The sequence below is a fragment of the Callionymus lyra genome, chromosome 1, assembly GCF_982586985.1.
Source record: "Callionymus lyra chromosome 1, fCalLyr1.hap1.1, whole genome shotgun sequence".
Classification (NCBI taxonomy): domain Eukaryota; kingdom Metazoa; phylum Chordata; class Actinopteri; order Syngnathiformes; family Callionymidae; genus Callionymus; species Callionymus lyra.
The window spans coordinates 3,763,008-3,790,904 of record NC_141818.1 but is presented as its reverse complement, the minus strand read 5'-3'; the positions used below and the strand labels follow the sequence as shown (position 1 = coordinate 3,790,904).

At 37.9% G+C, this 27,897-nt stretch overlaps 1 protein-coding gene across 3 annotated transcripts in view; it reads right to left on the bottom strand.

The window, feature by feature from the left end:
• Positions 1–7,137: 7,137 nt before the first annotated feature.
• Positions 7,138–27,897, bottom strand: part of LOC148087489 (transducin-like enhancer protein 4) — a 42,016-nt gene continuing 21,256 nt past the window's right edge. For 2 of the 3 annotated variants that reach the window (XM_087788545.1, XM_087788563.1), the window contains exons 6-20: positions 27,684–27,758; positions 27,367–27,568; positions 25,848–25,864; positions 19,948–20,070; positions 19,571–19,624; positions 18,326–18,478; positions 17,993–18,125; positions 16,459–16,658; positions 16,325–16,401; positions 14,463–14,712; positions 14,155–14,402; positions 12,855–13,002; positions 11,394–11,544; positions 11,205–11,281; positions 7,138–7,245 (exon numbers count right to left, since the gene is read on the bottom strand). In XM_087788545.1, coding sequence (XP_087644671.1) covers positions 7,138–7,245; positions 11,205–11,281; positions 11,394–11,544; positions 12,855–13,002; positions 14,155–14,402; positions 14,463–14,712; positions 16,325–16,401; positions 16,459–16,658; positions 17,993–18,125; positions 18,326–18,478; positions 19,571–19,624; positions 19,948–20,070; positions 25,848–25,864; positions 27,367–27,568; positions 27,684–27,758 — 2,016 coding nt within the window. The remainder of the gene's footprint in view (positions 7,246–11,204; positions 11,282–11,393; positions 11,545–12,854; positions 13,003–14,154; positions 14,403–14,462; positions 14,713–16,324; positions 16,402–16,458; positions 16,659–17,992; positions 18,126–18,325; positions 18,479–19,570; positions 19,625–19,947; positions 20,071–25,847; positions 25,865–27,366; positions 27,569–27,683; positions 27,759–27,897) is intronic. The other variant, XM_087788553.1, reaches the window with a different exon arrangement.

Here is a 27,897-nt window from a genome sequence, read left to right as displayed (position 1 = left end):
CAAGTATTGTTTTTATTGTATTTTTTATTTTAATTCAATAATTTCCATATTGAAAAGTTGAATTTGTTTTCGTCTTTTTTATCCCTTGGGTCAAGTTAATAATAGGTTAATAATAATAAAAAAAAAATATATATATATATAGATTTTTTCCATTATTTTATTTAACACATAGGTTGATAATCCAATTAATGATCGATCGGTCTTTGGATTTGTTTCAATAAAAAAACATTTTCTGATTTTGTATAAAGGATTTTATGTGACTATTAACAGTGTTGGCTTATGAGCGAGTTTTATTTTGGCGGGGATGGTTCCTTAATGGCTCTTTACACAATAAAAATTGCCGACCACTAACTTTTAAATCTATTCGTCTTCTATCCACACACGTCTATATTTGATTGACTGACACGAATGTGTCACGAAAAATGTTTTATGGCCCAAAAAAAAGGTGTTTATGTTGATTTTCTTTTTCCAGGTTTATGTTTGGTTCCTGTCAAGTTAGCGTTGTGTGTTTTGGTTTCCTGTGCGAGTTCGTGATGATGCACAGACCACTAATAGATTTGCCTCCAGTGAACTCAAAGCAATTTAAATCCTTTTATCCCGATCGTGAAAAAGGTGGGAAGCGACGACACCTCGTTTTTTTTTCCTTTTCTTTCGCTGAGCTGCGAAATGTCACGCCGAGTTGTTATCTTGTTTTTGAGCCGCTTGTTTATCTGTGAAGGACAAACTCGCCGCCAGATCTCAGTTCATTTCGCATCATTGATTCGCCGATATTCAGCTTTTAGCTTTTTGTGTGGACTTGATGAACGCGAGTCGGAAAATAACGGAGCATGTTTTTCCGAGGTCTCCGGAAGGAGATCCACGACAGTGTCGTCCAATCACGAGCGTGACCGGAGTTCAACCATCGCAGCAGCAACAGGAAGTTGCCAAGATGCGACTTTAGAAAAGCTGTCAAGCATTAAAAACTTACCTTTATACGTGAATATTGCTTTTTTTCTTCTTAGTTTTTCAAATGTAACCCATTCAACATTTTAATTGAAGTAGTTTTTATAAATTTAAACGTTTATATTAATGTATTTTTACTCACCTTAGACAGATAAACAACAAAAACAAGTAGTTAGCATTGTAGCAACTATGCTTGCTAGCTACAATGCTAACTACCTTAATTTAAACATTTAAATTAAATTTGTTTTACTCACTTTAGACGGATAGACAACCCAAACAAGTAGTTAGCATTGTAGCAACTATGCTTGCTAGCTACAATGCTAACTACCTTAATTTAAACGTTTAAATTATTGTATTTTTACTCACCTTAGACAGATAAACAACAAAAACAAGTAGTTAGCATTGTAGCAACTATGCTTGCTAGCTACAATGCTAACTACCTTAATTTAAACATTTAAATTAAATTAGTTTTACTCACTTTAGACGGATAGACAACAAAAACAAGTAGTTAGCATTGTAGCAACTATGCTTGCTAGCTACAATGCTAACTACCTTAATTTAAACATTTAAATTAAATTAGTTTTACTCGCTTTAGACGGATAGACAACAAAAAAAAGTAGTTAGCATTTTAGCAACTATGCTTGCTAGCTACAATGCTAACTACCTTAATTTAAACGTTTAAATTATTGTAGTTTTACTCACCTTAGACAGATAAACAACAAAAACAAGTAGTTAGCATTGTAGCAACTATGCTTGCTAGCTACAATGCTAACTACCTTAATTTAAACATTTAAATTAAATTAGTTGTACTCACTTTAGACGGATAGACAACAAAAACAAGTAGTTAGCATTGTAGCAACTATGCTTTCTAGCTACAATGCTAACTACCTTAATTTAAACGTTTAAATTAAATTAGTTTTACTCACTTTAGACGGATAGACAACAAAATCAAGTAGTTAGCATTGTAGCAACTATGCTTGCTAGCTACAATGCTAAATACCTTAATTTAAAGCAGTTTTCCTCACCTTAGACAGATAAACAACAAAAACAAGTAGTTAGCATTGTAGCAACTACGCTAGCTAGCTACAATGCTAACTACTTTTCACTACTTTTGAGTCACAAATACACGTTTTTTTTCTTATTAAATGTACTTTTTTCAATTATTATTAAACATTAAACAATTTTGTGACATGTTAGCCTAACATGGCTAACTCCAGCTAACCTCGCTCTTCGTTTATTTGCTTAGTTGTTTTTCAAAATGAACTTGAGAGTAAAGAAAAATAAAAAATAAGACGTTAGTAAAATTAAAACTATTTGAAATTAGCATCAAAAGTCCTGATTGTATTTGTTTCCCCTAAAAATGTACATGAATTTCATCTGGAACTTATGTTTTAATTTTATTTCAGCTCGACACGCTTTACAATTTGCAAGTTAATCCAAATCTTTTTTTTAAATATAAAAATCAGCGTCGAGAGAAAATAAAGGAGCCAAAATATGATGAGAAAACAAAGCAAATTCCGAAATAAATATCGAGTAAAGATGCAGATGCAACACGAGTTTGTTGGCAGGAGTTACAAAGTCCTTCAAATGACCTTCAGTAAAAACCTCTGCAGAGACTCAAACATGGACGACGAGGGGAAAAAGATCACGAGCAGGTTTGAACAGTGTTTAAAGTGGTACTTTGTGAAATGACGACTGGTTGTTATCGAGGTCATGGTTCTGTAGGAACATGTGAACGATTGTCATTCATAGCATCAGTTTAACTTCAATTTGTTGCTTTAGATCTTAAATGTGAAACCATGACAGCCATTGAACAAGACTCTTGAAAATTAAAATTCTAAAAAATGTAATGAAAAGACTCACTGACTAATACTATGGTGACTCACAGAGTAATACTACGGTGACTCACAGAAGAATACTATGCAGACTCACAGAGTGATACTACAGTGACTGACAGAGTAATACTACGATGACTCACAGAAGAATACTACGGTGACTCACAGAGTAATACTATGGTGACTCACAGAAGAATACTACGGTGACTCACAGAGTAATACTACAGTGACTCACAGAGTAATACTGCGGTGACTTACAGAGAAATACTGCGGTGACTCACGGAGTAATACTACAGTTACTCGCAGAATAATACTACGTGGACTCACAGAGTAATACTACAGTGACTCACAGAACAATACTGCGGTGATTTACAGAGAAATACTGTGGTGACTCACAGAGTAATACTACAGTTACACGCAGAATAATACTACGGTGACTCATGGAATAATACTATGGTGACTCACAGAGTAATACTACAGTGAACTGCAGAGTAATACTGCGGTGACTCGCAGAGTAATACCGCGGTGACTCACAGAGTAATACTGGGGTGAATCACAGAGTAATACTACGGTGACTCACAGAGTAATACTACAGTGAACTGCAGAGTATTACTACGGTGACTCACAGAGTAATACTGCGGTGATTCACAGAGCAATACTGCTGTGACTCACAGAGTAACACTGCTGTGACTCACAGAGTAATACTCCAGTGACTCACAGAGTAATACTACAGTGAACTGCAGAGTAATACTACGTTGACTCGCCGAGTAATACAGAAGTGACCTGTGGTGCGTCCTGTAGTTCACCAACATTTTGACAGATTCTTGAGATCTGTGTACATTAAACCAGTTTGAGGTCAGTAAGTATAACATAACTAATACATAATGCATATAAACATATAAGACACACTGAGGATTTCAACGATTTATCCATTATGTTAATGTAGTACCTATTTGAAGGACGTCTACATGAATATACATTTTTCTTTTTTGTCTGATAGCTGCTGGAGGGGCTTTGCTGTAATAGGATTAGGAGGTGTTTGAATGCAGACAAAACCCTCTCGTGGTTCTACGTCACGAAAGTGCAAACGATAAATCTGGGTATTGAACTGGATAAAAAATGATTGATTGGTTACACGTGTAGAAGAAAATACTTCAATTAAAACCTGTACCAGAGAAGTCCATGAGCTTCAAATACATCAACGAAATACTAGTATTTCTTGCAGGATTAGTTGATGTTTCTGATGTTAAATAACGCACACGAGTCATATTTTCACACAATAATTTAATAAAATGGACGACAAACTAGAAAAAAAAAACCATAAATCAAAGGCATTCGTCCGCCGTCACCTGGTCACAGACAAGTTTGTACAAGTTTACACTTCGAGTCGCGGCTCAAGAACATTCAAGCTCGTCGCCGACAAATATCAAAACAGTTCACGGTGAAAGAGAATCGATGCGTCCGTGAGCAAGAAGACGGATCGACACCCGAGGGTTTTCAACCGACAACCCTTTCGGTCGGAGGGCGACGGGATACGACAACGACCTCTTCCGTATGTACACGAGTCCTCGTGAGAAGATGTGAAAGTTGAGTGGCTGCCAAGAAGTCGTCCATTTTCTCTTCGACCACTTCAACACCCGCGAGTGTGCGACCCACGACTCAGGGTCATGTGAAGAAAAACCCATTTAGTGTGTAAAAGATCTTCTTTGAATAAATAAAAAAATGGTTTAAAAATATCAAAAGTTTTTTTTTCTTTCCATCACATGACCCTGAAATCTTCACGACTTTCATCTCCAAACTTGTTTTTTTTAAGCTGAAATATGAGAGATCTCAACGAAAACAAAAAATACATCAGCTTTGAATTTCGACACCGAAAAAAACATAAAGAAGGCAAATTGGCCGAACACACTTTCGACGCACGAACGCGTCCATGCTAAACTCAGTCGTCGCGTTTGTTCCGATGACTATCATCGTCTCTGTGACATTAAAAAAACAAAACCGTTGTGGTCACGCAGTGGAGTTGTGTGTTTTTCCCGCTGCCGCGTTAGCATCATTAAAACACTGTTTTTGTTGTTTTGTGTGTCTCCACGAGTCGCACACTCAGCAGGACAAAACTGTATAAAGGCACAGAGTTTCTACAAGCAAAACACGAGTTCATCCGGGGGACGCGACGAAAAGTCCGAAAAATAAGCACAACCGTGACGACCGTCTGATCTCACGACAACACAATGAATCGTTTGTCAGCAGTGAAGACACAACTAAGATGGTGATAAACATCAGTAGTTCAACTAGCTTTTGTAGCATTAAATTTAGGTTCATGATGAATAAATGTTTAAAAAAAACAGGAGCAGAAATAAAACAATACTGAAAATAAAATAACATTTAACTCTTTCATAGCTTTTAAGCTTCATGTTTCAAGTAGGACTCGCACTATAAGTAGCATTAGCACATGTAGCATAAGCTGCTCGATCGTTACATTTGTATTCAGTGTAGTTGTGCTTCTTGTCGCGGCAGTGGTTGTGTTCAAGTGCAGTTTAATACTCTGGTAATATCGACACAATGTTTTTTTTAATAGTTGTAGCTTCATGTTGTGTTAGCATCTGCTCTGCTAATCATAGTAGTCATTGGGTTATAGTTGTGGTGTTAGCAATATTGTACTGTTGCTATGGTGACTTCAGTGTTTTTGTAATTGTTAGCTTAGTCGTTCTACGAAACTGGTGCCGTTTCCAAGTTGCATTTTTAAAAATCATTTAAGGTATTTTAATGATAGTTGTGACCAGAAAAATGGATATAATATCATAGGATTCCACTATCTTTAGGAATACATTCTTAATAATGTAATAACTTCTTTTCTGACCCAGGTTTTGTTTTTTTTACCCTCCACGTAACGGACACACAATAATTTAAGAAGAAAAGTTGAATTGTCTTTAATTTGATATTAATTATTAGGTTCAGGTTATTTTAGGTTCATCATGTTATTGATGATTTTGAGAATCTAGATGTTAATACTCAACATGTACAAAGATACAACGAGTTACGGGGTGTTAAATTTCACCTCAGAATCAGAAACTGTAACATAACATTTTTATTTATGGTGGCAGTACAGAATTACTAATATGAAAGGGAAACGGGTACATAATTCCCACATACCTGTACTATGAATATCCGTTCACATAACTACATAAGCGTAGCCTTAGACCACAATGCACACGTAATACAATCTGTAGTTACCAGTGCGTGTGTTTACTGTACTGGTGCGTATCTCATGGAAAGGTTATGTGCGACTTATGCACCACTTTTACCTTCATAGTCTACAACTAGTTCTGCTTTGTGACTAGTTAAGGTAGTAAGTTTACCAACTGGAAAGTGTAGATAGTAAGTTTACCAACTGGAAAGTGTAGTTCACTTTATATCACCGTTGAAAAACAACCGTTATGGGCCGTTATGTAAAACTTAGGGGGAAAAAAAATGAAATTCTTACATTAAAAGTGTATTATATTTATCATGTCAAAGGCTTAATCAATGAAGTTCGATTAGAAAATGAGAAAACAATGTCTCTCAAAATTAAAAATGTACTTAAAATAAAGTTAAAAAAAAAATAGAATATTGTTAGTGACTACTTATACGTACCCGTAAACCACAATGCTGTAGTTACCAGTGTGTACTTTTACTTTTACTGGTACAGATCTCATGAAGAGGGTATGTGGGACTTGAGTAGAAATCAAGACTATCTATATTATGTCTGAAAAAATCTCCAAATCTCTCTGGAAATATAATTAAAAATATATATTGTTAATTGAAAATAAATTAAAAGGAAAAAATTAATTTAAAAAAAAGTGACAGCACCCAAATCAAAACATTAGCAAATCAAAAGTATATGAAAAATGATAATAAATAAAAAGGAAAATCTTGACTGTAATAAAAGATTACCATAAAAACAATTTGATTTTTTTTGGGGTCAAATGCTAGACCAAAAGTCGTTAATTTTCACACATTTTTGAGAGTTTTTGAAGGCACCAGTTTCATAGAGTGAAGGAGTTGCTATAGTGGTCATAATGTATCAGTAGTAGAGTATTTATCACGATAGAAAATAAAAAAAATAAAAAAAGTGCTTAAACCTTGTAGGATAATCATGACTAAAGGAGGTGAAAAGAGTGACGTCCTGTAAAAACATAAATCAATCAAGTGTGTCTTTGGCCCTCGGATCATTTTCTCCAGAAAGTTCACCCGAAAAACGTTCAAAAGCTTCAGAATGTCGGCGGAGTTTGCCTGGAATGTAAATCTCTGTACAAGTGCAAACATTCACCGGTGAAAGAAAACGTCTGTGCTTCTGATTCAAAGTCTTTTAAAAACGTACGTCTCAGTAGATGACCTCGTACACGGTGGCTTTCTTGTCCCCGGAGCCCGTGACGATGTACTTGTCGTCGATGGAGATGTCGCAGCTCAGCACCGAGGACGACTCCTTCGACTGTCCGGGGAAACGAGGGAAGAAAAAAAAAGTGTGAGAAAGTAATAAAAAAAAAACTTTTTAAATGGAAAATATCAAGGTCAGGCCAAGAATAGCTGCTCATCATTTATACATTTATTTATTTTTAATATCTGCTTTTGATGCTTAACTGAGACGAGAACTTGGAAATCACGTAATTAAGTATCATTTTTATATTTATTTTATTTTCCAGCACAACTTCCTATTTCAGGAGTTGATAATTCAGTGTCTGGAAACAATATTTAGGATAAAAACTGACTTCATTTCAAGATATGGATTCAGTGTCATCGTTTAGAGATGTGCTTGAATTTCAAGTAATGGTCCTTGGACCGGACTTGGACCAGAACTGCAGATGAGGAAGTTCAACACAGCTGGACTGTGGGACTCGTCTGTCTTCTAGCTTGAGTGGGACTCAACTGAACAACTTTGTATATATTACCAGCTGGAGTCTGTATGACTCGCATGGATAAAGGAAATTCAGCTCCCGAATGATTATAAACCAAATTTTGTTTTTGCCAACTTGGTCGTTTATTCGCCGCTTCAAGTCAAACAAAATACAAGCTTTACGATCGCGACCGGACACACTTTCTCCCGGCGACTGTACAGGTCAATAGTCCTGCGAGAAAAGGCCCCGATCTGTAGAAACATCGCTATATTTAAGGCAAATTTCGTCGTCCTTTCCAGCCAAATGGTCCTTTCAAGTTCCCTGTGTCACTGACCCCCATTGAGAGACATCCTAATTTGTTTTCTTGTAATCGAATCATTCAAATGTTCTCGGGTGGGGGTTTCCGTCTTTTAGCCCCCCTTTTCTGAGTGTGTCTTGCTCTTTTCTTTGATCTATGATTTAAAGTGTGATTTGCAGATAAACAGATGTTTTAAATAACCGATGTCGTATCTCTAATTCTGATCCAAGCTTGCCTCGAACCAGTGTGAATCAATCTGGAGTGAAATGTTGATTGTGAATGTGTTGTCAAACGTTTAAGCTCTTAGATCAAGCGAGTAATTTATACTTTATATTTTGATTATCCTTTAGCATTCATTTAAGTATAGCGTATATGTATAGTGTATAATAATCCCAATAAGCAGTAAAATGTAGTACACAATGAGTACTAGAACTGCCAGACAATTAAGTGTGGATCGATGGACACTTTCCACCCTCAACGTCTACCATCTTAGTGACGTAGATGAAGCTAAACTGAAGCTACGTCACTGACGACGCGTCTTCGGAGCAGATACAGGCGTAAATGTCTCGAGAAAACACAAATTTTACCACAACAACAAGTAATAACACAATGAAACGCAACTTATTAACTTGTTTCAATTGTTGAAAAGCGCTGTCAAGTGTCGAGGACATGCTAACAACGACTGGTTGCTATCAGTGTTAAAAAGTAGTAGAAGAAGAAGCTGTTGAGTCATTTCCTGTAAGTGTGTAGCAGCAGAGTTTGATTTGAGACAGTACTACACTGTGGAAAGTAAGTGCACCGTCTTAACACTTACTTAACGTGTGGGATTCACAAACCTAACGTTTTGTAACAAGTTGAGTCACAGAGACGCGACCAGTTAAGTGGGTTTCACCAACCTTTCAGTGATGAGCAGCTTCAGTCACAGAGACTGGAATCATGACTCATTTCCTCTTTTTTATTTAAAATTAAAGCTTGTTATCTGATCAAATCACATATGTGGGATTCACAGACTTCCAGTTTTTGCTAATTTAGTCACAGGGATTCAATTGGATATGTAGGATTCACCAACTTACTGTTTTTAGCACCTTTAGTCACAAAGACTCAGTGATGTGCAGACTCAGAAGTTTTTGATTGAAATTTGATTGACATATATTCCATTGAATATGTTGGACTCACCATCCTCCTGTTTTAAGAAACTTGATTGACATATATTCCATTGGATATGTTGGACTCACCAACCTCCCGTTTTAAGAAACCTGATTGACATATATTCCATTGGATATGTTGGACTCACCATCCTCCCGTTTTAAGAAACCTGATTGACATATCTTCCATTGGATATGTTTGACTCGCCAACCTCCCGTTTTAAGAAACTTGATTGACATATATTCCATTGGATATGTTGGACTCACCAACTTTCAGTTTTAAGAAACTTGATTGACATACAGTATTTTCCTTTGGCTATGTTGGACTCACCAACCTCCCGTTTTAAGAAACTTGATTGACATACAGTATTTTCCTTTGGATATGTTGGACTCACCAAGCACCATGTTTTTGAGTGACCGAGATTCATTTGGGTAAATTGGATTCACCAACCTCCCGTTTTAAGAAACTTGATTGACATATTCCATTGGATATGTTGGACTCACCAACCTCCCGTTTTAAGAAACTTGATTGACATACAGTATTTTCCATTGGATATGTTGGACTCACCAACCTCTCGTTTTAAGAAACTTGATTGACATACAGTATTTTCCATTGGATATGTTTGACTCACCAACCTACCGTTTTAAGAAACTTGATTGACATACGGTATTTTCCTTTGGATATGTTGGACTCACCAACCTCCCGTTTTAAGAAACTTGATTGACATACAGTATTTTCCTTTGGATATGTTGGACTCACCAAGCACCATGTTTTTGAGTGACCGAGATTCATTTGGGTAAATTGGATTCACCAACCTCCCGTTTTAAGAAACTTGATTGACATATTCCATTGGATATGTTGGGCTCACCAACCTCCCGTTTTAAGAAACTTGATTGACATACAGTATTTTCCATTGGATATGTTGGACTCACCAACCTCCCGTTTTAAGAAACTTGATTGACATACAGTATTTTCCATTGGATATGTTGGACTCACCAACCTCTCGTTTTAAGAAACTTGATTGACATACAGTATTTTCCATTGGATATGTTGGACTCACCAACCTACCGTTTTAAGAAACTTGATTGACATACGGTATTTTCCTTTGGATATGTTGGACTCACCAACCTCCCGTTTTAAGAAACTTGATTGACATACAGTATTTTCCTTTGGATATGTTGGACTCACCAAGCACCATGTTTTTGAGTGACCGAGATTCATTTGGGTAAATTGGATTCACCAACCTCCCGTTTTAAGAAACTTGATTGACATATTCCATTGGATATGTTGGGCTCACCAACCTCCCGTTTTAAGAAACTTGATTGACATACAGTATTTTCCATTGGATATGTTGGACTCACCAACCTCTCTTTTTAAGAAACTTGATTGACATACAGTATTTTCCTTTGGATATGTTGGACTCACCAACCTCCCGTTTTAAGAAACTTGATTGACATACAGTATTTTCCTTTGGATATGTTGGACTCACCAAGCACCATATTTTTGAGTGACCGAGATTCATTTGGGTAAATTGGATTCACCAACCTCCCGTTTTAAGAAACTTGATTGACATATATTCCATTGGATATGTGGGACTCACCAAGCACCACGTTTCTGAGTGTACTTCCAGTATGTTGCCCTTTGAGTCAGCAAGACTGGGTCGGATGTCAGTATGACTCACTTCCTGTCTGACTTTGTTCATCAAAAGCCATTTCATTTCAAGGGAATCGAGAGGAACTAAATTGAAAGCCTTTTTTTTCTTTTTTAAAGTGGATTAACCTAAAATTAAGCTTGTGACAATAGCTGTAAAAACACAGCAGGTTCAGCCTCCTCCACTTTAACATTTAGCTCAGTTAAGAGCGAGTCTGAGTCACTGGCACATGCACAGAATACCGAGTGAGTCATGATTCAAGCACATTTGTCTCATAACTTTTGGTTTGTTTCTCCCTTTATCTTGTCATTAAATCTGGGTCGTTTTAAAGTCGAAAAGAAACCATTCCTTCGGTAAATCACGCAGCGAATGCGGACGTTGTTCGTCATCAAAGACAAAAAACAAACCAGTAGTACGATCACAGAATGAAGGGATGGATGTTGAAGATGAAAGCGTGTTACCTGGAATATACTGGCTCCGTAGGGAGTCCTCCAGGCGTTCAACAGGTTGTCTTTCCCGGTGCTCACGAACCATTTTCCTGCAGAGACCCGACAACAGATTCACTTGAGCTGCAGCGGTTCTAACGGCAGCGATGAGTTTTTCCAAAGTAAAAGATAATTTTAGGATGGCGTAGGCGAGATGTTTCTCACCGCAGTGTGCGAATCTGAGCGAGAGCACGCAACTTTCGTGGAGGTGAAGCTGGTACTTGTCGGGTTTGGTGACGTGAAGAACCTCCACGTTGCTGTTCTCCATCCCGACCGCCAGCCACTCGCCCGTCGGGCAGTAACCCAGAGAGAAGATCTGTCCGCACGGATGACAACACAATAATATCAACATGCATTTCTATTACTATTGTTTGTATCTACAAACAAAACATTAAATTTACATTATTTTACTTAAATCCAAGCTTGTACAATTCTATGTTACATAAGGGGCCAAAATTAAGTTGTCTAAGTCAAGGGCCAACAAATGTACATTAACCTAATCGGAAGTATGATTTTTATATTGTCTTTTCATTTTTTTTGAGGCTCAATTAATCTTATCGTGTTTGTCCTCCTTTAACCAAAAGAATCATTATGTGTCTCTTATCTTATCTTATCTTATGAGTCAACTGACTCCTTTAAGAAACATCTTAAGACGTTTTTATTTGTTCAGGCTTTTCCTTGACTTTCTGGAACTCCTGTTGTGTTATCAGTTTTATCTTGAGCTTTAAAGTATATACTTTATTGAATATTGTTTTGATTGATTAAGCGCTTTGTGACCCTGGTCTGGAAAAGCGCTATACAAATAAAAATGACTTACTTACTTACTTATCTTAAACACTGGAACCTGTACTTCTGTAGTATCTGCATTTAAAAAAAAGATAATCTAGTACTAGTAGTAACTGCCTTCTTCTATTATTTGAAATATATTGTTTGTTATTATCATTATATTGTCTTTATTACTCATTTTATTCTTGTTAATTATTATTAATCCTGCTTAATCCCTTATAGGGGTTTCAAGGGGCCTGGAGTCTATCCCAGATTCTACGGGCGAGAGGCGAGGGACACCCTGGACAGGAAGCCAGTCTGTCGCAGCGCACACAAAGACAGACAACCATCCACTCACACACTCATACCTACGGACAATATCCCCAAGTTCCCAATCAACCTCTGTATGTTTTTGGACTGTGGGAGGAAACCAGAGTGCCCGGAGTAAACCCACTCAACAAGGACAACATACAAACTCCATACAAAAGTTGGCCAAACCAGACCTGGAAGCAAACCGGCAACCTACTTGCTGTGAGGCGATTACACTTAACACTGTGCCACCTTGCGCCTCTTCTTTATCATTGTTACCTTTATTTATATTTGTTTTTATAATGTGTACTGTATGTCCTAATATGTGTATTTTCTGCACTATGAGAAGAATAAAGGATCATTAATCAATCAACAATCAAATCTGTCTTTTCGTTGACAATGTGAAACAGAGTTGATTAAACAGAACTCGTGATTGATCAACTTGTCGCCTGGAAAAAGGGTTCAATCACTCTTGAGGTGTTGAATAGTCGACTCTGAACCGAGCCAAGGTTTTGTTTTTTCTTTCTAGTTCTTCTATGTTGGCGTCTGTACCTGCGACGTGAAGTCGTGCTGCTGCAGCTGCCGTCCTTCTCTCAGGTCCCAGGACCGGACCGTGTTGTCCAGGCCGCCCGTCCAAAGCTTGGTGCCGTCGTTGGAGATGTCTATGCAGCTGGCGCCGTCCGTGTGACCTTGGAACTGTCTGCGGAGAAACATGTCAAAATACAGCATTAAATAAATCCACTGAACAACCGAGGAGAATCAAACCTTCAGGTCAAAAGGGGTGTAAAAAAATACTAGAATTAAATTACGATTTTGGAGTCAATCGAGCAAAACATGTTTGCTAAATGCTAACCTAATATTGGTCGATAGCAACAAAGAAATCGAACTAGATGCTTGTAAACAAGGTTCTGGGGTACATTGTGAAAAATGTTTGGTCCGTGTCCCCTAAGAAAATGTATGGCGGCTTGGAACTAAACGTACACTAGAGCGATGAGTTCACTGAGAGGGAGTGAGACACACGTTTAGGTGAAACCCCTCAGCTATAATACAATTTTTATTCAAGATGGTTTTATTGCAGAAGGCTATTTGAGCAGCATTGTTTCACATTTTTTACCATAAATCGATCGGCAAGAGTGGAAAGACCACCCGGCTGCTCACTGCTACCACTGAAGCTAAAAACACACATTTGAACAGTTACACAATCAAAAAGGAAGAGTTATTGATAATAACTGCCAGCTATTCAAAATGTTATTGTAGGGGTGCCTAACATTTTTTTTTAGCTTTTATTGTAGTTATCATATGGTTTATATTGCAGTGTTTGTAAAATTATATATTTATTCTGTTATTTATTTGTATTTAACAAGCAGCTCATAGTTTTGTTCATTGCCACTAGATGGCAGCAGTCATAAAGTCCACAGCATATAAAGGATCAATGAAATCTAGCGAGATCTTGGCGACGACTAAGGATGAGAGGATACAGTCGACTCCTTTTAAACCTGATTTGGATATATTTTGGTTTGAAAACAAATGAAAGCAGTTACGACTTCGTCAAGAGTCATGTGGTCTGTAAATACTACAACACCAGAGTCAAGTACTCGACAATACTACACATATATACTTGTTCCTACAGTACAGTATCACAATATATTGTGGTGATATGTACCGTATCGCCAGATTCCACCAATACAACAGCCCTAGTTACACACCCAGCTTTAACAATTTTATAGCATTGAATGAGAATAAACTTCATTATTCATATTCTGACCAGAGAAGACATCGCCACGATCAAGTGACATACCACGGCTCAGTAAACGTGTCGAGAAAAAATCATAAATCCTACTCAGACACTCACCGGACCAGCGTCTGGTTGTGAAGATCCCAGACCGCGATGTTTCCGTCGGAGCAGCAGGAGAAGCAGACCTTCGAGTCCGGACTGATGGCCAGAGCGTAGCACGCCGGCGCCGACGACGTCAGTTCCGCCTTGATCCGGGGAGTCGGCGTCGCCAGATCCCAGATGGACAGAGTGCTGGCCTCGCCCCCCACGATCAGGGTCCGTCCGTCGGGGAGCAGGCGGCAGGATCGGATGTAGTTATCCCTGTTCTGATGGTGACACCTGTTGGTTAGTTAACTCGTCGAAACCTGGTTAAGAAGACGACTCACGAGACAGTCCAGCTGGGACACGGAGGTCTTGTTTCCAGGGTGACTGATGTCCCAGACCTTCACGCAGCCTTTGCCGCCCGTGTAGACGTGACGCGTCGGGTTGCTGATGGTGACGGCGCAGACCACCTCGCCGTGGTTGAGGGTGTTGATCTGCCGGGCGTGTCGCGGGATGCCCGGGCCAATCAGAGCGTCTGGAGGGAAAGGCACTGGCTGCATCTGTCCATCAGCACTCACGTGGAAGGAGTACGCTCTGGAGGAGACGGAACACATTTAAATACGCCTAGTGAATGATCTGAAGATCGTGATAATCTGGATGGAACTTTAAGTTGCAACACTTTAAATAAGCGAAGTCTGTAGCTACAAAAAAAGTGTGTGACTCCTTCGTATTAAACACTGATTTAAGTCACAAAACTGTCACATTGGAGGCTAATAATCTAAAGGTCTAAAGGATCTATTAAATCTAGCGAGATCTTGCCGATGACTGAGGACGAGAGGATACAGTCGACTCCAGCCAAACCTGATAGTTTGGACATATTTTGGTTTTTGGTTTTGGTTTGAAACAAAAGCTGTATCTTGCTCAAAAGTGGATTCTGTGCCTATAGCAGCAAAGTTGCATTTGTCATTAACAACAATACTAAATGATAAATGGAAGAGATAATGAGTTCTGTTGATGGGCAACAGAGGAATGTAGCGCTGAGGTCAAATCTGGATGCTTGCAGCTGATAGAGACGCTAATGCTAATGTCTGCAACTTGCATTTCAGAACCTCATGCTGTTACTTGTAATACATTTGTTGTTATAAGTAAAACTTCCACAGATGCAACACTAACAGACTCAGGGACTCATTTATTCCTCGTTGTATTAGACTGTATAAATCTGAATTTAGGGCAGGAGCGGAGTGAAAGGATGATGTTTTCTATTCTATATTAATCTTTGTATCCTTTTTCCTTCGTAACCTTTAAAAACAAAACATTTCCTTTGACCCTTGTTCTTTATATTTGCACTTTGTTCTTGTTCTTGATTTTATGAAACTTGCTCTACGGAGCTATTTCCCAAGGGAGATCTCCAGAGGGATTAATAAAGTCAATCTATCTGTCTAAACAATAAAGTCCTGCGAGATCCCGGCGATGACTGAGGACAAGAGGATACAGTCGATTTCAACAGCTTTTAAAGATGATGTTTGAACATATTTTGGTTTTAAAACAAATAAAGTAAGTTACGACTTCATCAAGAGTCATGTGGTCTGTAAATTCTGCAACACCAGAGTCAAGTACTTGACAATACTACAGATATATCTTTGTTACTACAGTATCACAATATATCGTATTGTTGTTCCTGTATCGTGATTCGTACAGAGTTTGCTAATTTTTGCGGCGCAATTAAACCTACGTCCTTCGCAGCTAAAGGAACAATGAAATCTCGCCAGATCCCAGCGAAGACTGAGGACGAGAGGATACAGTCGACTCCAGCAGCTTTTAAAGTTGATGTTTAGACATATTTTAGTTTCAAAACAAGTGAAAGCAGTATATTTTGCAACACCGGAGTGAAGTACTCGACAATACTACAAATATATCCTTGTATCTATAGTATCACAATATATCGTATTGTTGTTCCTGTATCATGATATGTATCATATCACCAGATTCTTGCCAACACACAATTCAAGATCATTTTCCTGAGTGACTGAAGATCGTTACAAACCTAATCATGTGTTCTAATAAAGTTTGTTATCCATTTTCCCTGCGTGTCAATCTACGCCCTCAGTAACTGCATGAACGGCCTCTCACTAGAAAGGCAGTAGGATTTATGTTTGCTATGGCGTGGCACCAAATACAGTGTTTCAGCAAGAACATTTTTACGTACGGTTTTCCTCCAGGGATGCCGGACAGGTTAGTCGGAAGCCCGGGAACACGGATGTGGTGATGAGGGTCGAATCCCACCTTAGAAATAAAGAAAATAAAAACCCACAACTATGGATACTTTAAGTGTTGACTAACCACTTGCGAGCGACCGTACGCCGCCACCGCTGCCGCGGCAACCGTGCTCATCTGAGGCGAGATGTTGTGAAGGCCGCCGTACGCCGCCGCCGCCGCCGCCGCCGCTCCGGTCAGCTCTCCGTTCATGGCGAGGTGAGGAACCATCCCGAACGGACCCGGGTACGAACACGGCACCGCCAGAGGCGTGCGCAGCCCTGGCACTGAAACAACAAGGAATAGACGTTTAAATAGAGTTGAGTTGATATTTTGAGCAGAAACATTATGACCACAGATCGGCTTCGTTTGTTTTGGTTTGTTTCTTATAAGTAAGTAAGTAAGTAAGTAATTTGTATTTATATAGCGCTTTTCCATTATAGTCGGTATTTGGTCAGTGTTTTAAAAATGAAGTTCTCTATAACTGATATATTTTATCTAAATCTAAATCTATTTATAATCACAATAATACATTTATGGAAATAAATAGATCCTTTTTTCACACAAAAACATCCATCAAATGAGTGTGTAGAAACACAATTCCCATGAAAAAAAAACCACATAAATGCAAATAAAATAATTATTAAACTAAGGAAATATTTACAAGTATTTGGGGAAATAGAAAAAAATGAAGGAAATTCAATTTAAACCGTTTTGGAGAAATTTATAGTGAATTTAATCTCTTCAACATCTGAGTAAATGCCAAAGATAATAATGAGATAATTGTATAATTATATATACCGTATTTTCCGGACTATAAGTCGCAGTTTTTTTCATAGTTTGTCCGGGGTGCGACTTATACTCTGGAGTGACTTATGTGTGAAATTATTAACACATTATCACCGGTATATCATTTAACATGTTATTTTCACACCAAACCGCAAGAGTGCGCTCTAGGCCTGTGTTGATAATTTCGACGTAGAAGAGGAAGCGCCGCATCTTCTACCTCCGGAGTTAGTTAGTTGTTTAAAAGTGACACCGAAGGATGAAGATTTCCTTGGATTTGAGTTATTTGGAGTTACACGGATGGTTCGGTAAACTTCTTAGCATGTTATTTATGCTAAAGTTATCTGAATAACTCTTAATATGTTATGTTAACATACCCCGTTCTCAGTTGTGTCATGTAACGTAAGCATACCGTACAATTATTCAGCCTGTTGTTGCCTCTATTCTATTTTTATTTTAAATTGTCTTTCAAGATGACATGTCTGTTCTTGGTGTTGGATTTTCTCAAATAAATTTCCCCCAAAAATGCGACTTATACTCCAGTGCGACTTATATATGTTTTTTCCTTCTTTATTATGCATTTTATGGCTGGTGCGACTTGTACTCCGGAGCGACTTATAGTCCAGAAAATACGGTAAACAAATAAATATAAACCAATATAAAAATAAATAAGTAAATATTTCTAAATACAGTGGATATATAATGTAATAAAGTACATTTTTTAAATATTATTTCATTATTAATTTAATTTTAAGGTGCTTGATAGGGTGAAGTGTACAACTTTTAGTTATTACTATGTTGTAGTAAAACAAACAAGGAGTGAGAAGTTTCTTACCCAGAGCCTCTAGTGAGGAGGGTTTACTGGGGGCCGACCTCAGGCTGGGGGTGGTGGTGCTGCTGGGCGTGGGGGCATCAGAGCGAGATGTCGGGGTGCTGGACTTGGACACAGGCGTTGTGGATTTTTCATTCTTAACCCCCAGGAAAAGAAAAGAGTTGGACGTCAGACAGTGACGATAACTGGCGTAAACGCCGCTAAAATATAGCTCGCTGAAGAAAATCTATAAATGATCATTTATTATTTTCACATCCGCTACGATCCCCTTAAAATAGAAAAACTATCCCGAGGATTGATGAAGATCAAACGAAGGTAATTACCAGGAGGACTCACCAAATTAATCTCTTTGGATTTGGAGGAGGGCGTGCTGCTGGAGGAGGCCACGGAGGACGGGCTCAGCGGAGCGTCCTTCTTCGACGGGCGGCTCTTGTCGAGCCCGTTCTCCCGGGGCGAGTGGGCCGGACTTCCTCTGGGGGACGCCGGATCCTGAGGGGGGACGGGTTTTTTTGTCAGAGGACGTCGACTTCACGGTGAAGGAAAAAACGTGATAAAAAGTGCTAGTTTGGTTAGTGCTGCAGACCTTCTTTGATTTATTTTAAATAAGAAGGTATTTATAACTGATATATTTGATCTAAATATGAATGAATTGTAATAAAAATCATTAGCATTAGCATTAGCGTCTCTACCAGCTGTAAGCATCCAGGTTTGAACTCAGCGCTAAATTCCTCCCTTGCCCACTAATCATTTATAAATATATGGCAGATTCGGCGCCATGTGGTGCAGCCTACTGCCATCAGTATGTGTGAATGGCTGTCAAAGCGCTTTGTGACCCTGGTCTAGAAAGGCACTATATAAATAGAGATTATTATTATTATTATTATTATTATATACGCTAATGCTGATGTCTGCAACTCTCATTTCAGAACCTCATGCTGTAACCTGTAATTCATTTGTTGTTATAAGTATAATTTCCACAAAAGAGCACAAATGCTCCTCCTCAGATGCAACACCAACAGATTCAGGGACTCATTTATTCCTTGTGATATTAGACTGTATAATTCTGAATTTGGGGCAGGAGCGGAGTGAAAGGATGATGTATTCTATTCTATGTTAATCTTTGTATCCTTTTTCCTTCGAAACCTTTTCTTTGGGTTATTTCCTTTGACACTTGTTCTTTATATTTGCACTTTGTTCTTGTTCTTGATTTTATGAAACTTGCTCTACGGAAAACTCCCGATTTTCCCAAAGGAGATCTCCAGAGGGATTAATAAAGTCAATCTATCTATCTAAACAATAAAGTCCTGCGAGATCCCGGCGATGACTGAGGACAGGAGGATACGGTCGACTTCAACAGCTTTTTAGAGCTGATGTTTGAATATTTAATATATAGAATAAATAGATCATTTCTCACAAAAAACATTATCATACAAATGAACATGGAGAAACATAATTCCCATTCAATTAAAAAATATAAAAATACATGGGGAAATAAATCCAAAATATTGAAGTAAATTCAATTTAACCAAGGAAAACATTTGTAAAAATATGAAATAAAGGATCTTTTATAGTAAAAATAACCTCGTTGGAGACGTCCACCACCAAGTTGTCGTCGCTTTTCTCTCCATCGCTCTCCTGGGAATGAAATTAAAATAAAGTATTTTAACTTCCTCGCCAAATATTAGTGACACAAAAGGATCTATGAGCATGCCTCCCTTTCTCGGTTGAGTTTAAGGAATATTCCTGGACCAAAATTTTATTTTATTTCTCTTGGATTAGCTTCACAAAACATAAAACCTCCACCGGAATAACCCTCTGTCTGACTTCCTTTCTTTCCCCAGTAAGATCTTAAACACAGAGCAGATTCATCTGCACCAGGCTGCTCATTCCTACCAAACCACCTTAAAAAAATTATATTTGACTGACATTTGAAGAGGAGAATATGATTGTTGTCTTACGTAGCGAGTGGATGCCGACTCTTTGTCGTCCGTCTTCTGTCTCTTGCTCTCAGACGAGAAGTCGTTCGATCCTCTGTGTTTCTCTCCCGTCCGAAAGCTGGCCGACGGAGACACCGAGGAGCTCTGAAGGCCACACCAACACAAGGATTTGTTATTTATTTTTTCGCAGCAAAAGATTTCGCCCAAGTTTAATACAGGTGGTCATATTGTTAAGGCTTGTGTGTGAGTGTGTGTGAGTTTGTGTTAGTGTGTGTGAGTGTGTGTGAGTGTGAGTGTGTGTGTGCGTCTTCTTTCTTTGTCACATCTGCAGTCAGGGTATTTGATAAAAAATATGTTTTTAATTCGATTTATAACTTCATCCACAGACTAATGTAATAATTAGGAGTGTAAGAAAATATCGCTGTAACGATATATATCGCAATATTATTATTTAAAATTACATTTTGCAATAACATTTTATTTCAATTAAAAATTATTTTATTGTTTCTATTGTAATTGTTGTTTGTATAAAAGACAGTCATTCAGTGTTATTTCCGATTAGCACTAAAATTCACAGTGTTTATTCATTTGTGTGGTGCAATTAAACGTCCTGCCACTAGTTGGCAACATTTTTCATTTTCCTCATTAACAAAGTACCAAAACAACAAACAAAATCGGACTCATTTTGGCTAAAATATAAGTTAAAAAATGAAACAATGACAAATACTGGATATTACATGTTGCTCTAGGTTGTTTGTTAATATAAGTTTACATTTTTGTGTAATATATAAACTTTCCAACAAGTACTTTCACTTTGATAAGAGAAAGTATTTGATCATTTCTTTGCTGTAAGAGCCAGAAAAAGTTTTTTATTTAAAAGAAACAAAATATCGTTCCTACAGTATTGCAATATATCGTATCACCACACCCTGCAGCGAGAATTCTGACCTGCTCTAGTAGAAGAACTCACATTTCTCAGATCCTTAAAACTCTTCACTGGCTTCCAGTTTCTTTCAGGATCAACTTTAAAATTCTGGTTCTTACTTTCAGATCTATTCATGGTCAGACCTTCCATCAGTGATCTGATCCAGACTTACACCCCATCTCAGGCTCTGAGGTCTGAGAATCAGAATCTAATGATGGTTCCTAAACTTCAGGACCAGAGGAGAGAAATCCTTCCAGGCTGTTGCTCCTAAGCTTTGGAACGATCTTCCTCTGTGTTTGATGGATCTACTGACTCCTTTAATAAACATCTTAAGACGTTTTTATTTGTTCAGGCTTTTCCTTGATTTTCTGAAACTCCTGTTGTGTTATCAGTTTTATCTTGACCTTTAAAGTATATACTTTATTGAATATTGTTTTGATTGTTTAAGCGCTTTGTGACCCTGGTCTGGAAAAGCACTATATAAATAAAAATGACTTACTTACTTACTTACTTACTTAGTACTAATGTTTTTTTTGGTTGATTTTTTTATCATTATTTAATTGACTTATTTTATTTTTTAATTATTATTTCAATAATAAACATCATTATTTTAGTATTGTTATCATTATTTCTATTACTTTTAGTGGTAATTATGTTTCGTGATCTGCCTCAACAGCCGATCATTTTCCCAATTTAGGAAGAATTTCTCGTACTCTTACATCATTCTCCAACTTTCTTTGACACAAACTACTGTATATTCAGTGATTATGAATAAAAATATCAACTGCCAGGATGATGCATTTAGGGACTGGCTAGAAAAATCCAATGAAAAATATATATAAATGAATTAATATAGTGATTGAAACGTGTGTTTGATATTTTAAAAATGAAGCAGAAATATACACAAAAATCGTCCGACTTTGACGATCAAGTAAATAAACGGTGATTTCCCCATGATTCCGAGAGCACCTGAAGGCAACACCCCTCATCAACTTTGTGTAGAAGTGTACGAGGAGTGAGGCATCGCTGGAAAAAATGAGATGTATGTTCCTATAATGTAGCAGATGCTCAGAAGGTCTGCTCTGATGAACTCTTCTATCCTTCAAATACTATCTACTGAAGGAACGCTGCTCTTTGAGAAGCCAAATATATCAAAATAAGGTCAACGCGATCCCTCCTCTCATCAGTAGACATCTTGTACGGCGGACGACGGGCATGTGATGGGAAGAAAGAGAGAGAAGAAAAAAAAAAAAGAAAAAAAAATCAAGCAGGACCTTTAACTTGACCTTTCCACTAACTCACGCTTGTAACCTTTATCATTGGCCTTTGCCGTGCTGCAAGTGTCGATGACAAAGATGGAAGGGAGGAGCGAAGTCATGTGTGTGTGTGTGTGTGTGTGTGTGTGTGTGTGTGTTTACATCCTGGGCCTCGACATGTGTGCGAAACCGTGTCAGGGACAAAGTCGTTATTCCTTCCTGTTTCCGTCACAGTCTTGTTTCCACTCTGATTAAATCAATTAGCCTCCAAATGAGTTCTTTCAGAAACATCCAGGCAAATTAATTTAGCGGCGGAGACAAATGAAGGCGAGCGAGGCGCTGCGAGTGCGACTGCCGGGGTCGTGTTGCTCGACGAGGGGAGCTCAATTACCTGCGACTCATAATCACGTATTGCTCTCGTTGCAAATTGATGGAGCGAGTGGGGATCGCGGCACGATCGATGGCTCGACCTCCTTAAGGCGGCTCCGGTGATCAGAGGAGGAGACGCTTAATCTCGTTACGCTTCACGAGCACCGAGATCCGCCCAAAGCGTTATCACCTGGATCAGGCCGGGCCATAGGTGGCGCTCTGCCTGTGCTTATCTGGTCCTTATGAGGCTTTTGTGTTCAGATATTTCAACTATAAACCTCTTGATGATTCTTATGTATTATTCACTTAAATATATATAAATATAGATCAATTTAGAACTTTATTGACATAACTACTGTATATACATACATATAAATATATATACATATCATTTTGTATCTTGTTTAATGACAATTATGTCTTTATTTCATTATTTAGACTTCTATTTATTCATATTTTAATAAATTTTCTTTTATCTAAAAGTACATACATATATAAAAGTATATTTATTTTTTGGTTTACACAACGTTAAATGTTATACAATGTTCAAATCACTTAACACATTTTTTTTAAATATTTTTTTATTGTTTAATTATATTAAAAAAATTATCTCTCTTTATTCTCTATCTTAAAAATTGAAAAGTTTATTTTGTCTGCATGAGATTATTTAGACTTTTATAAATTATATTTTAAGTCGCTTTCTTTTATCTAAAAGTGACATTTGTCACACATTCGAATATATATATATATATTTTTATATAACGTTATAATGTTGTACAATGGTCAAATCATTTAAGTGATGATTTATAATGAAGAATCTTTTATTAATTTTTTAATCTTAATATTTGAAGTTAATTATGTCTTCATTAGATTATTAAGACTTTTATAAATTATATTTATATATTTAAGGAGCTTTCTTTTCTTGCCATTTTTTACATATTCGTATTGACTTATATTATTAGATTGATAATTCTAAATCAAAGGTAGTACATTTATAAATATATATATATATATATATATATATAAAGCATTTATGTTATTTGTATTTAACTTTTAATTAAATAATGTATTATCTCTCTATTATTTTCCTTTCATTATATACAGCAAATAAAGTATTGCTTCCTCTCATCAGTCATAGTATATAATGAAAATGTATTTATCCACTCATTATTATTATTATTATTATTATTAAATATTCATGAAAGTTATAAAATATAACTTCAAATAAATAGCCTTATATTTTATCATATTTAAATTGAAAAACTCATTCTCACGCAGCTGCTGCTCGTCCATGACTTTGAGTTATTCCTCTCACTCTTATCATCTCAACATCTTAAAAACGCACAACTCGCCACAGTTCGACAAAACCATGGCCTGAAACGGAGCATTTACACAAAAAAAAAAGAACCGGAAGCATAAGAACAGGAAAAGAAAATCAATCCCATTGATGACTCAACAATTATCCTCTTTCATAAAGTGACCTCCATCCCTGCAGCGAGCCCCCCGGAGCCGAGGAGGTCCTTGAACGCACCTCCGACACATTACTCACAAACCTGGACTGACGTCGGAAAGGTGTGCGTCGTACCTTCGGATTGTGTGCGCGTGTGAGAAGTGTGTGTGTGTGTGTGTGTGTGTGTGCGGCGCTCGTGCCAAGGACATTAAGACGCAGATGTTCAGACGATTCACTCAGACTGTACCCGGTGGACTGTTGCCAAGGCAACCGTGGACCACAGAGCAGGTCTTATTGGTTTCATGAAGTGACTGTCATGACTGCCATGTCAGAGAGCAGCTGTGTGTGTGTGTGTGTGTGTGGTGGTGTGTGTGTGTGTGCGTGTGTGTGTGTGTGTGTGTGTGTGTGTGTGTGTGTGTGCGTGTGCGTGCCCGTGTGTGTCAGAAGCTGCTAATGAAAGGCATTCATCATTCTATCTTTTTCCACTGATCTCAGACGACCTCACACACGATCGTGGGCTCTCAAACACCAACACACACCAACACACACACACACACACACACACACACACCGCTAATCGCTGTGCCTGCAGCTCTGCGTGTGTGTGTGCGAGGACGACGACACGGGGGGCATGTGATAACATATTAAACATTCCCACTGTCTCCACCCACTCCGAGGCACCAGAGAACACACAACCTGCTGCAAATGTGTGTGGGTTTCTTTCCGAACGTGTGTGTGTGTGTGTGTGTGTGTGTGTGTGTTCGTGCTGCTGGAGTGAGGAGAATATAATGCTAATCTGCTCGTCGACTATACCATAAAACCCAAATGTTTGCCCTGGGAAAAAAAAAAGAGCTGAGCTTAAGGGACTAATTACTAGGAGCGCTGGATGAATGTTTGTCTCGTCCTTCCTCTCCACCAACCAAAGTTATCGCACTCTTTCATCCCATCTCTCCATTTCTGTTGCCTTTTTTAATTAATCCAGAATGTGGTCATAATGGAAAAATGATATTTGTGTAACAAGAAAGAATCTCAAGCTTTACTTTATCGTTTAAGGAAGTTAAACCTGGTCAAAAGTCAGAGGGAGTCCCGGCTGACTTGGAGCCAAGGCTGGACCTACTTTGTACCCAATAATAGGGATTTATATTTGGCACCGGGGCCACTAATGTAATCATATTATCACAGTATATGGAGATAAGAGAAGCAATAACAAGAAAATATGTATTCAATTATTTTGTGTGATATCAGAGTTGATTTAATAACTGAAAGCAAAATTCATATTTAAAAGTAATTCCGCATTTTTCTTTGTATGTATTTTCGTATATATTGTTGACCTTTATCTATAATCCTCTTTTAATTTTGTTACGAACAATTCCGAAGACAATGACAGCCACGGAAAAATTCCATCTATATATATCAATATTTACTGGCGAATATAAAGCTGCTCTTATTATTTATTAAACGTTTTATTGTTTTAAATCACCTTTTCTAATGATAGCAATAATACATTTTATTTAAAGGGAATTTCCTAGACTCTATAATTTATATAATGGTGCACTTGGCAAGTTTTAACCCCCTTTTAAATCTGTATTATTATTATTTCACAACTATTGGGATCAGTTTCTAAATCATTTATTGTCAATATTGTGGGGGCAGTGATGGACAATGAAATTTAGTTTAGTAATCGATCATTTACAATAAAAAAAAATGTATAAAATATAGAGTTTCGTAGAATCTATGCTAGATATCACACAATCTTCAAACCCATGTTCCAAAATGAGCCACCAGGGGTCTCACACATCAAACCAATCCTTCTCTGGCTGCAACTGAAAGTTTTTAAAAGAAAATAAATAATCTATATCTGAGGTTTCTTTGTCAAACAAGACACATCGATTCTTCGGGGAAAAAAAATCAAACGACTTACCTTCACTGAGTCTCTCTCTGCAGCGGAGACAGAAGAAAAAAAAAGAGATGATTGATTAAATGAGCAACACGTTAAAAATGAATTATTACAGAGATATATTAAAAAAAATACAGATCAGATTAAAAAGTCTCTGGATTTTTGGTATTTTTGTAGCCCGTCAGATTTCAGAGCAAGACTTGGTAAACAGGAAATTTCAGGCAGACTGATAGGAGAGGCTTTGATCAGGTGAACGGGCCCCGGGCGGCTCCACAGCCATCAGAAGATGGAGGAGCGGCCGTGGCTTCAGGGCTTCAACAAATACCATCAACAAACAAACTAAGTTTTTAAACGTAGTTCTTCACCAACGCTTGTGGTGTTTTCATGATGTCTTCGCATCCTGGAGGTGATTTATGTGTCGTTTAATGTGGCCCGACGGACGGTTGGCCTTAAATCAAAGTATATTGTTCAGGTTTATATTGAAACATACAAAGAAGTATGTTTAAGATAAGATGATTTTTTTTCTTAAATTATGAATAAAATAAAGTCAAAAATGTTTTACGATTATTTTGTACTTCTTGGTTTCACTGGTCTGTGTTCCCAGTAACATCGGTCAAACCAGAAATAAAGATCATACCAATTTGTCTCTGTAAAAACTATTTAAAGGAAATTCCTAAATGTTTCTTTCTAATTTTTGAATTTAAATTACTGTTAAGTTTTTAATGACATTTTAGAACCACACTTTGTATCTGATCACATAAACCCAATCACTGTAAATCCGGGCTTTTATTTTATTGTTTCAAAACCTCCTGAAACAGGAAGTAATTTTTTAATCTCATGGCGATGTCTTTTCAATTTTGGAGGCTTAATATATCTTTATTATGTTTGTGTTCGTTATCTTTTCTCAAACAAATGCATTTCTTTCGAGTATTCTTTTACATATTTATATATTTTATTGAAAGTCTCTGTTATGATCTCCTATCATTCAATTTATATTTATATGTACTTCTTCTGTTAATCTCCTTGTTTTCCAGCAGTTCACGCACCATCAGCATCATATCATCCAGCCTTTCATATACGCCGTACTTTCCATAGACCGGAATCAGCTCGTCTTACATTTGTGTCTGGTGAACGCTGAGACCTCCTCGTCCCCTTATCTCGACATTTAGTTTTTTTTCCTGGACATTCTTAATTTCCAAATTTAGCCGGCGCTTTTGGTTACCTTTGGTTTTTGTTTCGTTTATTTATTTTCTCATTTCTATTTCTTAAAGAATTGTGCGTATTGCTGCCACCATTGTTTGGACCTCCTCATTTGTCGGATTATTTAAGATACGACTTGGTCTTCATGCTGCGGAAATTTTTAAGTATAGCTTGTTTGTGGGACTCTTGTTGCAAGTTAAACTGTATTTTGTCAACCATTAGTCTCTGTATACTTGTAATAAATAATGTCTGTTCCTTATCTTATCTTAAACACTTACACGTCTTCGTAGGTCACGCCCTCAGACGACCTCACACACAAACGCACGCCGATAAAAAGTGTTACCTCTCGGGTGTTCGCCGCTGCCGTCGTGATGCTTCCTCTCGTCTTTGAGGGGCAGCTGGTGACCCAGGGCGGAGGACAGCGCCAGGAGGCCGGCGGCGCTGGCGCCGGGGGGCAGAGGGGGCTGCAGCCCGGCGGGGTGCGGCGTGAGCGGCACTGGGATGGCGTGGCCGTGAGAGAGGTGCTGAGCCTGGAGCTGCTGCTGCTGGAGCAAACGGAGACGCCGTCAAAACGAGCCGGAGATGCAAAAGATAACGGACGATATCTTGAGTATATTCGAGGATGCAAGGTTGATACGAGTGTGTACGAAACACACCCACCCCAATGATAGCGTTGAGTTCAGCCATAGTCACCTGCTTGGCTCGCTCCACCGCCTGAACCACCTGCTGTTGGTGCTGAAACGAAACCAAACTCTTTAACAAGAGTGAAGAGAAATCACAGATAGTTCACCCAAAAATTCAGATTGCAGTGATTCTCAACCGCCGCCAAGACTTAATGTTAGCTTTCTGTGCAGCATGTTAGCATGTTAGCTTT